This window comes from Hippoglossus hippoglossus, chromosome 9 (assembly GCF_009819705.1).
Source record: "Hippoglossus hippoglossus isolate fHipHip1 chromosome 9, fHipHip1.pri, whole genome shotgun sequence".
NCBI lineage: Eukaryota > Metazoa > Chordata > Actinopteri > Pleuronectiformes > Pleuronectidae > Hippoglossus > Hippoglossus hippoglossus.
This window is the reverse complement of record NC_047159.1, coordinates 26959753-26971710: the sequence shown is the minus strand read 5'-3', so window position 1 is coordinate 26971710 and position 11958 is coordinate 26959753. Positions and strand designations below refer to the sequence as shown.

Sequence of the window (11958 nt, the reverse complement as noted above, 5' to 3'; positions counted from 1 at the left end):
TTTGTTTATAGATGTAGAGATCTATCGATACAGACTAACCTCTCGTCCACAGAGGTGTTGTTAAACTGTCCAATAAAGCATGTATTCATTATGTATTCAGCTTTGCCTTCAGACAAACTGACAGCAACAAATCCTATATCACAACCCTGAGACCAAAGAGAATTCTAACATATTTCAAAAAACAACACAGCGAGTGATTTAGAAAAAAAAAGGTACAGTGGTCGTCCTCCAACCAGAAGGTAGGCGGTTCGATTCCAGTCTTCCCCATCTGCATGCTGAAGTGTCCTTGGGCAAGATACTGAATCCCTAAAATGGCCCCTCATAGATGTTAAACGCACTAATTGTAAGTAGCTTTGGATAAAAGTGTCTGCCAAATGACATGTAATGTAATGAATGCAGCATCTCTGGAACACCTTGAGGGAATTTCTTTACAAATTGAACCAGTGATTAGATTTCAGTGGTCAAAGGTCATGGTGACCTCATTGTATGTAGAGTGAAGTTGCACTGGTTGGCAGAGGCAAACAACTGTAGTGTTGTTGTTCTAGTTGTATTTCCATTTCTGGATTTGGAGTTTTTCCTCATTAATGTTTGTGCTCACTCCTTTGTGGGCTTTGTCCTTAGGGGCCACCATACAAAATGATTACCATAGGGTATATTTCGCACTGGATGACTGTTACTGATCGTGACTCATCAAAACATGTTTATGTTGTGTTGTTGTATAATCGCAAGGCCTAATTCCAATCTGAACAGTGTGGATGTCAGAAGCCTCCAGGGTAGGAACCCTTTGAACTGTATAAGAGAATCGTAAATCTTCTTTGACAGTAGCAGAGTTTGCCATCCTGATCCTTTACCTGTCTGGAGACCTTCTCTAATGAGGAGGTTTGCTGCAGGGGTTTGTACACTGTACTCTCTGTATTCTGCTTCTTGGCAGTACACACACACATTTTTATTCAGATCAACAAATTAGCATGTTGTTTAATGGGTAGAGAGTTGGACTTGGACACTCCACCTTGAATCTGAAAAGCCTCTTCAGCTCTGACAGAATGACATCACGTCTTTGGGAATGATCATACCTAACTGCACTATATTATTATTATTATTATTATTATTATTATTATGATTATGATTATGATTATGATTATGATTATGTGCAGACCTGTCAATTGTGACAGAATGAGTGTGAATGTTGTTATATGTGGAACAATAAATGAAACGAGGGTTATGAGTGTTCAGTCAGAAATGAGGAAGCTCTTCAGATCAGGTGAAACATCCATAAGACTATACTAGACTCTACTCTATACTAGATCAGAACACATACATGGGCCAATTGCACTGACATTGTAACAACATATCACTGTGTATCAGAGGAAGAGGCTCACATAACAGGACCGTTTTCAATGTTTGTTTTTACTGGGTAATTTACTGTGTCATTAAAATTGATTCTTACAGTGTATGTCAATTATTGTCTAACAGCTGTATAACTACTATAGTGGATTCAAGCATTGGTAATTAAAATGTTCAGATGCTATCAGTTATGAAATTGAGTTCCATTTGAGGGTCTGCAGAGTGAAACATGTAAACTTGTTTGCTAGGATTCACACTGTTTATTATTATTATTATTATTATTATTATTATTATTATTATTATTATTATTGTTATTATTATTATTATTATTATTATTGTTATTATAATGCACAGCTGTGACTGCTGTAACACACAGGCCTGGTCACGATCACAACATCAAGGTATCAGCTTCCTGGGTGATGGAGAAACCCAAGGAGGGGCCCCGAGCTAAGAGTAAAAGAAGCATGTCCAGGGGCCCATCAGAGGATACACCAGACACTGCCATCGTTCAGGTACCGTCCAACACATGGTGTGTGCGTGTGGCACTGTATTTACAGACGTGAGAGCGCTCAAGACACACTGAGGACACATTTGAGATCCCATCACACAGGTTGTTGTCTACAGTACGAGAGGATCTTAATGCTGATGTCTGAACAGGGGCTACATGAAACAGTTAACTGTAGAGATGTGTCCATGAGCTCATTGTTTACTGGTGTTATATTAAGTCCAAACTTCCTACTGCATGTATTACTGCAGTGTGCCCAGTTAGTGTGATCGGCTTTATAACATTTCTCTTGTTTGGGTAAGAGGTGATCAATGCATGTCTAAGTGTCATAAATCATAGGGTTCAAGTTGTTAAACAGCTGCTGAAGAATCATGTTGCTTAAGGAGAGGTAAAGAGGAAAATTAATTAGTCCACTCCACCCCCACACAGCAATGATGCTAATGTGCTTGTGTGTGTGTGTGTGTGTGTGTGTGTGTGTGTGCGTGTGTTTAGGAGTCAGTGGAGATGAGGAAGATGGAGACCAGTGTCAGCAGTACAATCCCAGTCCCTGGCACAGGTCTGGAGAACCAGGGCAGAGCTGCTTCTATGCCTCGACTCAGTGCTGAGCTGCAGGTAACACCTCATCTGCACACTGTACCTTTTCACAGCAGAAAGTAAGTGTTCACACACGGTGCCCGAGTCATTCTGCTCTGTTGCGGTAAAATATACTGACTCTCCTCAGTCAATCACAGCTACTGGTCCTCTCAGAGCAGGAACTGAATTCACCCACTTCTTCCCAGAAGAATTGCTCATTGTCTGTGTTTAGCTTGAGTGAGAAAGCAGCCTCCTTTGTTGATGGGCTGAATCCGCAAAGGTCAAGTAACTGAATCACAGAGATTAAATGGGGAGGAGATGATGCTGTTTAACTAATCAGGAGCCTCTTCAGAACCATTTACTCTTTGCACTTTTAGAGATTACATTTAAAATGAATATAAATGTTATTTGCATCCTTCAAGACAATAGTCTTTAATGACACAATAAAACATGTTTTCTGAAAGTTTTGCAAATTTATTATCAATCAAAAACTTTACAAAAGTGTTTAGAGCCTTCATTCTCTATTTTGTAGAATCACAGCTTCCAGTCTTTTACACACCTGGATGCGTGCAGGTTATTTCATTCTTCCTGACAGATCCTCTCAAGCTTAGTCAGAAAGTGTTATGGTTTATTAAAAATCTAAAAAGGAAATTATTCACAACCTTTGCTGTGGCTTCAAACTGTGGTCAGGAGCATTCTGTTTGCTTTATCTATCCACCTGGGGACTGACTGGATATTTCACGAGAGTTTACAAAGACACACACTTGTGTATATAGGGTCCCATGATTCACACTTTATGTCAGGACAAAAAGTCCAAGGGTATCTCAGTAGACCTCTTCAAAACCATCATGGATAAACAGATCAGAGCAAAGATATAGAACCATTTCCAAAGTGTTGAGTGTTCCCATGAGCACAGTGGCCTCAATAACTGTGAACTGGAACAAGTCTGGTGTCTTCTCAGCTGCAGGGGACAATGACTCTGGTCAGAACTGATTAAAGGATGAATGCAGCCAAATACAGAGAGGACCTTGAAAATGTCTCTGGTCACATGTTGAATGTGACCAGAGACTTAGGAGAAACAAAGAGCCAAGACAACACTGGAGAGTCTTAGAAGGCTCTGACTGTCCATGAGTGTCCCAGACAAAGTCCAGACTTAAAGCACAAACTGTTGGTGTCAGAGAATCTGTTATGAAGACTGAGATAAACTTCACAAATGCGGATGTGCAACAAAGACGAAGCTGTAACTGCTGCATAAGAAGATTGTGTAACGTTATGAATTATTACTCAATTATTTCACTTTTTAATTTTTAACACATTAGCAAAACTATCTCCAAACATATTTTCACTGTGTCACATGTATGGATTATTGAGTGTAGAGCAAAAAATATTTTTTGTATCCATTTAAAATTAAAACTACAACCCAATGAAATGTGAATACTCTCTGAAGTCACTGTAAAATACATGATTCCACAGATACATTCAGGTTGCTGAATAAGACTGCATTAAAAAGTTATTAGTTCATTTGCACAGTCATCTATACTTAGGTTCTTTAGTTTTATTTGTTGACAGAACTTATAATTTATTTCCTCACAGTTTTTGTTTTGAAATTTTACTTAGTGAGGTCTCTTGTGTTGTTTTAGTCTTGGAAAAGGATGTCCATTTTTTGTCACAGTTTATGTACACAAAATAAACACTACATCTTCAGAATACCTATAACTCTTATTCAACTTGTAGGGTGTGGAACTTGAAGGAAAAAGGATTTCTGTGCCCACATTACAGAAAATAGCCCCCAGTAATGCTTCTCTGTAATGGTGTAGTGATTGAACCATTTCTACTGCCAAAGCATGCAGGAGCTCGGCCTCACGTTTCATCCGGTTAAGGCTGAAACACTCCAAATGAATCTTTCACTGGATCCTAAGAAATATAATAAGGGGCCTCATTTCCTGAGTGATGTTGATGTTGATTGATTTGTGCATTTAAAGTGCATTCCTTTCACAGCCCATTTGGAAGAGCGGCTGTTGATCCTACTTTCACTGCAGAGGAGAAGTCTACAGTAATCTGATTAGATCCTGGCAGGCCTCCAGCTATTTGTCCTGTATTGTTTTTCTTCTGCCAACTGAAAAGATGGTTGTGGCTCCAAATGGCTCTGGGCCCGAGATTCATTGGAGGGGAAGACGGGTAAATGTGTTACAGTAGCAGTGAGAGAATCTGCAGGAATAATGAAAGGAGGTGAAGAACGGGGGTGGCAGGTTGCCTTGTTGACTCACTCTCTTATTTTTCTCACCTTTTGGAGCCAAGGGCAGGAAATCCTTTAGCCAGTTGAATGAATGGTGGCCTTCAGAAACTGCTGCTGCTGTAGGGCATGATGGGAACTGTACTGTGAACTCCAGTTCTCAGTTGCAGTAGTTTATCTGTCACTCTTGCCGTTGCTTTTCTTTTCCTTAATTTGAGCTCAGCTTAGCCACGATCAGGAGATGAAATCTTTAAGACCTGTTCTGCTCTTCAAGATCCATTTCTGTGCTGTGGTGACATGAGAAAACCTCAGCGTCTGTCAGTGAGCCTGACTTCACAATCAAGTCACAGAGAAAGCAAAGCCCACGCTCAGTTATGTTAACCCAGGTGATATTGGACATTAGATCCTGTTTGCAGTTTCATCACCTTTTAATACAGCATGAACAGAACTCCCATTTTAATTTGTAAGGTATGCACCTTTTGGGCTCTCTCCAAAGAACAAGTTTGGCAGGCAAAGACAGAAGGCATTGATGCTGATATGTTCTGAGAGAGAGAGAGTATCTACAGGAGTTACAGAGGAAGAGTCAGGGGCTGGGGGAGTGAGCAGTGCTTATTTTCATACTGGCTGTGATGTTTCAGGTAAAGTGGGCAGGACTCAGGAATTGGAGTCAAACTGAGTTTGAAAGTTTTTATCTTTTCATTCCATTTTCTTCCGGTTATCTGAGGTCAGGGTGTTGAAGACATCCTTCTCCCCAGCAACACTTCGTAGCCCCTCCTGGGGGATTTTGAGATGCACCCAGGCCAGATGAGATATAGAATCTTTCCAGCTAGTTCTGGGTCTACCCCAGAGTGTGCTTCCAGCTGGCTCTGCTTGGAAAAGCTCCAATGCGCTCGGGTGGCATCCCCATAAGATGCCCAAACCAGCTCAACTGGCAGCAGCAGCTCTACTCCATGCTCCCTCCGGATGTCCAAACTCCTCACCCTATCTTTAAGGCTGAGCCTAGACACTCTCGATGACAAAATGTAATACTGAACATGCAGGCTGACAGTCTGGGGCAATCCAGAAGTAGGGTTCATGTTCCAAAGGCTGAACAGCAGGCTGAGAACCGAACAGAGGCCAAACTGAGAGCTGGGCAGAGCTGTGGCAGGCTGAGTATGGAGTTAATGTTTGGACGGCTGCTGGATCCTGCGCAAAAACAGACAGGAGAGAGAAGCGAGGCAGACAGAAAAGTTCAGAGTCGTAGAAAGTAAGAAGCGGCCACAACAAGTCCAACCACTGAGGTAGAATGATGATCTGATGGAGTCCTGGTGCTTGAACTGGTGGTTGTATACTGAAGTTAGGTGGTGATGACAGGATTCCTCCTTGACGTTCCATTACTTTGTAGATATCACTGTCAGATGAAGCTTAGATAACGCATGTGTACATCCACATGAATACTCTGCTCGCTTAATCAATTTTTTTAACTTATCAGTGATGAAATAGGCTATTACAGTATATCTGATAGGCTATTAATCACAATACATTCACTGTACATTTACTATTGATGCTGTAGTACATTGTGCTGCTACTGTTGTTTTACTTAAGCTCAGATACAGGACCATAACTGGAGAAATTATCAAAGTGCTACTTCGATATTGTGGAAGACAGTAAGGTTGTCACTTACCCCCTGTCCCATTATACCTGTAGAGCATACATTTTCAATAGGCTTATATGTTTATTCTATAAATTAAAAGGCTTTATTTACATTACATTAAAAGATTTGATCACTTGTATTAACACAAACTGTAGCTGCTGCTAATACTGCATAATGTCCCTCATCTCTTTAATCTGCTGTTCTTTCTTTCAGTGGGGCCCCTCACACCAAACTCCGGGGGTCCATCTTGCCGTATGTACACGCTGTCACACAACACACAGTATATGACTGCTTGTGATTTGCCATTGTGCATATTTTGGCTTATTATCAAACCTCAATGAGGTCAGAGGATCACATGGATTCACATGGGTTAACATCACCATACAACCAGATGTGTTTTATTCTGTATCATGAACCTGATTTAAAGCTTCTCTGTGGAACATTTGGTAACTTCCAGCTCTGACACCCCCCGGTGGTTGTATCAGAGAAGACACCAGCATATGCTTTTACAGTGTACAGTGTTTACAGAGTATAGTTGAGCTATGTTTTTCTACGTTTTTTACCCTTTTAATAGGGTTTTTTTGGTAGTTTTTTCTTACTCTTGTTGAAGGCTAAGAACAGAGGATGTTGCACCTTGTTAAAGCCCTATGAGACAAATTGTGATTTGTGAATATGGGCTATACAAATATAATTTGTGCGTATAATGACACACAAAAGAAAAACACAGTGGGTCCAGAAAGAGCTGTAGCCAGTATCTTTGAAATACTACAATATAATAATGATATAATTCATGAGTCGAAATTGCCCCCAACAGAGCCCTATTTAGTTTTTGACCAGGTGTGTAATCCTTGTAGAGAAAAGATATAAAATTTGTATATTTTATGTAATGACCTTGGAGCGGTGGCCACTGCCCTGATCCAGGTCAAATATGTGGAGAAAAGGTCTGATTTAATTCTTTAAAATACAAACATCTAATGACTCCTAATGGAACATTTATCATTTTCTTCAGTTTGGTTCAGCAATTAATCCATACGATCAAATTTAAAAAAAAACTTTTTAGTATGTAAAATACATTTACCAAAGACTTATACCATGTGAGACATTTCATCAGACATTAGTGAGTGGAGGTTACTAACAAATGACTGTAAATAAAGGGAGCTCAGCTTTAATGAATGAACTCCCACTGCTTTGTATGGAACACCTGCTCCTTTATCCTTCAACAGACAATAAGATTGTGGTTAAGTCAGAGCTGCAGGTGCCGGCCAGCGGTCAACAAATGAGAAAGTCAGTGTCCTTAGAAACTCAATTCATTTCTGGTTTCTTGCCTTTTACAGTCTATATGCACCTGAACATACCACCTGCAGTGAAAACGGTCACCCAGCAGCTCACTGTGTGAGTGTCTCATCACATGATTCTCAGTGGTCTTCTCTGTCCCCCCCCCACCCCCTCAGTCTGTCCCTGATGCCAGCCCTATGAAGCGCTCAGCCTCCACTGCGGCTCCACAGCGACCCCAGGAGGTCAACCTGAGAGACTACACCCTGGAGAAACCCAGCCAGGACCGACCTCACCACCATCACCACCACCGCTGCCACCACCGCCGAGACCGAGATAAAGACAGGGAGAGAGAGAAAAGGCAGAGGTCTTTGGATACACCTCTAGGTGGACAACCTCCAGGCTCTGCTGGTGAGTCAGCCCCTACACACTCCGACACACACACGTACACAGTGTAGACTGGGTCTTCTGTTGGTTATTTCAACCAAGGCACCTTCAAGTCTATGTCATTATGTCCAGTATGAAGCAGTACACTCACTCTCAGACTTTGTTTTACTCCTCGGTGACCTCTTGAGGAGGAACTGAGACAGTAGTTACACACACAAAAAACCCAGGAATGCTGTTACACCTGCTGTCCTGTAACTACAGTCATTTAGAAAATAAAATACAAGAAAATGACAGTAAGTGAACATATAAAAAACTATAGAATTGACTAAACAAGCCCAGACTTGTTTAGTCTATTTGACAAGTTTTGTGTACATGTCCAAATGTAGATATTTTATCATGTACGGAAATGAATTCTCTCTTAATTCAGTCTGTAGTTTTCAAACTAAGGATAACCATAGTCCTCTTCATGTCTGTCCTTGAGTCCAAGGTTAACCTGGGATTCACTGTATTCTGGACTGATATTCCCATGATCATAAATCCTTGTTTGTCGACAATGCATTCAAAGAATTAGATGGACCTACTCGCATTCTAGGAGTCTCTCTAGGTTGCCTGGCAACTGCCAAGCACCAAGAAATGGTCCAGCAAAGGCTACATTGTCATTTTTATAAAAGCTGGTTTTCTACGGATGAAATGAATGAGATGTAACATGTTAAGTAGTGAACTTCCGAAGTGCAGGTTGGCAGATTTTGTTTTCTTTGGACTTCCAGACAGATTTTGCCTCCTGTTTCCAGGATTATTGCTAAACTGCTGGCTCTAACCTTAAATCTGTTAAATAGATATTAGAGTGCTATTAATCTTGTCATGTAACTCTCTGACAGGGAGCTAAGCAGTTTTGCTTAAACTTTGCAAATGAGCAAAATCTTATAGCTTAAGCTATGAATGAACGCATGAAGGCAGAAAAAAGAATCCACAAATAAGTCAGAAGAGTGAACCAAATCTTATCGCATGTAATAGATAATCAATAAAAATTACTGAGCTTGAAAAAGCCTTCACTGACAAACACTTCTTGACAGACACAGCAGTTGTGACACCCCCACCCCCCCCCCCCCCCCCCCCCCCCCACACACACACACACACACACACACACACACACACACACACACACACACACACACACACACACACACACACACACACAGGGTCTCAGCTGTGACAGATATCAGCAGTGTTCTCTCTGTGTCGGCTGCGAGACAGCAGCAGTTTATTACTTAGATAAAAGAGACTGACAGACATGCACAGCCAACCCCCCACTAATTACTAGGCAGCCGCTCTGCAGGGGTAGGCTGTGTGTGAAAACTGTCACAGTCTGTCAGAATACTTCTGCAGAGGCGTCCAAAAAATAATAATAATAATAGAGATAAAACAGCTGCACATGGAGCTGTCTCTATGTGGAACAGCAGTGTACTCTAATTACATATACTAGCTTGTTTTGTACTATACTGATGGGAAACATGGTAATTATTTTATCTGCTAAACATCACCATGATACCATTGTCACAGTGACAGTGATACTGTTTCGCTCAGAGCAACGCTGCGTCTGTACGGCCTCACAGAGCTGCTAGCATGGCTGTGCTCTGTCTTCATTTGGGGTTGTCCTCCTACAGAGCACACAGTTACATGTTCACATGCTCAGAGACATTAAAACATGAAGTCTTTGATACATGCTACTTCCATTAATCATCTACTCTGCATTTGTAAGTGTTAATGCTATTTTCTTCACTTTTTCAAAGCAGACGATTTACCTTGTGATAACAGGAAAAGTGCATGTGTAAATGTTAAAAGCGAATATGGCAGAGTTCCATTTAGTGGCTCCAGGTTCAGGGTCCTGATGTTGTTCATGCTGTTTACCCTTTGTTTTTGTGATTGTGATAAATCACTGTAACTAATGATGGATGACACATCTCCACTTCCTCCCACTGTGCAAAAATGTCATATTGGATACCAGTGCTGCAATCTTGCACTGGTGATACTATTTGGAGGAGAGTCTGTGCAGTAGTGATCAAGGAGTGGACTCAAGGTCCCACCCACACACCTGCCTGACCAATCCCAAGTCAGTCTCTGCTGTCAATCATGACGTCTCCCCTGTTTATAGCTTACAGTCACTAAATACAACACAACTTGAACATAGGTCAGTGTGGCAAAAACTAGCTAAATGACAGAAACCATGTTTGGAAAAATGTATCTGATGTGTACATGTGTAGTTTGGTCCATGTCCCATCCTCTAACATGGAGGAGGTGGGATTTAGGATTGCAGCCAGCCACCAGGGGGCAATCAAGATGTTTTGGCTTCACTTCTGGGAGCTGTCACGTTTATATAGTGTGACAATTGTCTGGTGGGAATAATGACTACAGATTCCTATTTATTACAAATCAGAAATATCCCTTAACAACACTGTCACTCAAATTTGTCCTCAGCAGTGAACCAAAGCATCGACGTCAGAATATATAAAAGTCAGAACTTTAATATTATCTTCAACACGGAAACATACACTTTCACGTTGGAATATTTCCCCTTCTCCCTGGGTGCACCAGAAGAGCCGGCGTCTGACCCAGCTGCCTCCAGAGAGCGGGCCCATGACCGCGGACGCTCACACGAGAGGAAACACCACCACTCCTCTGTGGACAAGCAGCGCTACTACTCCTGCGACCGCTTCTGCAGCCGGGAACACTGCCACAGCAAATCTGCCACCGCTAGCTGTGCCGCCTCCCCCTGTGAGGGGCAGGAAACCAGCAACAAGCAGGTGGGAGGGCACAGGCCTGTAGAATAGGGCCAGATGAGGCTTGAAGTTTATCTGACTTCATTTACGATCTGTGATTTCTGCTGTCCCCCCTGAATGTGATTCTAAACAAGATGGAAAACTCCGAACTCCAAAACACTGAACCTCTCGTGCTGCTGCTCGTAATAATTAGAATAGTATTTAGAGGAGTGTGGATTGTGATCAAAGTGATATTAATATTATATTTCATGGCAGTGTTGATGGTTGATTAAAAGTAATTAGCTCAATTCTTCATTTTACTGCTGAGATTCATACACCTCCAAACAAACGTATATCGTCCTGCTGATACAAATATGTGGAAACAGTAAATCAGTTTATTTTATGTAAAAGGCCTATGTAACCAATTTTCATTCATTTTGCATAAATATAAAATCTAGTCTAGGCTGAATAGAATTGAATGATCAGCTACAGTACACACACAGTCACTAAATAATCACGAGCAAACCAATTGTGTATTCATCCTCAGCAGAAAATAGTCCTCAACAAACTATTTCCTCATGTGTGAGTGGCTTTTGAAACTGACTTTAGGAAAGATGGATTTGATGGGATCCAGATTTTTTTAGATGCTTTAGAACCAAAGTCCAATTAGATAAAACATTATCCAAACCTATTTCCCCAACTGGTACAGAAATAAAGAGGAAAGGTTACATACATAGGCAAATACAAATTATGTGATATAAAAAAGTAAACTGGAAAGCCATAATAATTATGTCGTGAAAAGTACATCTCAACATTTTCAGACAATAATTGGTTGCTTGTGACTTCATTTAAATTGGTTTTAAATAATCACATATAGACATATACCTTCCATTGTACTATATTTTTCTCACATGATATTGTAACTTCATAGAGACGTGGGGCTGGAGTATGCATCCTCGAGCGTTGGCGCAAGAATCTTAAAACAACTTTAGAATCATCATGTTGGAAATGTTGGAGAATCAAATGACAGGATAAATAAAAGAGATGAAACATTACAATGTTAAGCACACAAATCAGGACCTCATTAAATAAATTGTGTGGCGTCAACAGGGTGCTGACATCATAAAAAATGGTTTGAACACAAACTTTAATTTTGTGTGCATGTTTGTGCAATACATAAATTCTATGTTAAATAATTGAGGTGAGTCACAGTGGGTGGATGTGTTTTACACTGCTACATGCTACATATCTGCAT

The 11958-nt window shown here is 40.9% G+C and overlaps 1 protein-coding gene across 26 annotated transcripts in view; it reads left to right on the top strand.

Moving 5' to 3' along the window:
* Positions 1-11958, top strand: part of cacna1ba (calcium channel, voltage-dependent, N type, alpha 1B subunit, a) — a 128096-nt gene that overhangs the window by 113387 nt on the left and 2751 nt on the right. For 25 of the 26 annotated variants that reach the window (XM_034595711.1, XM_034595706.1, XM_034595712.1 and 22 more), the window contains 5 exons: positions 1721-1856; positions 2342-2461; positions 6502-6540; positions 7740-7971; positions 10537-10748. In XM_034595711.1, coding sequence (XP_034451602.1) covers positions 1721-1856; positions 2342-2461; positions 6502-6540; positions 7740-7971; positions 10537-10748 — 739 coding nt within the window. The remainder of the gene's footprint in view (positions 1-1720; positions 1857-2341; positions 2462-6501; positions 6541-7739; positions 7972-10536; positions 10749-11958) is intronic. The other variant, XM_034595689.1, reaches the window with a different exon arrangement.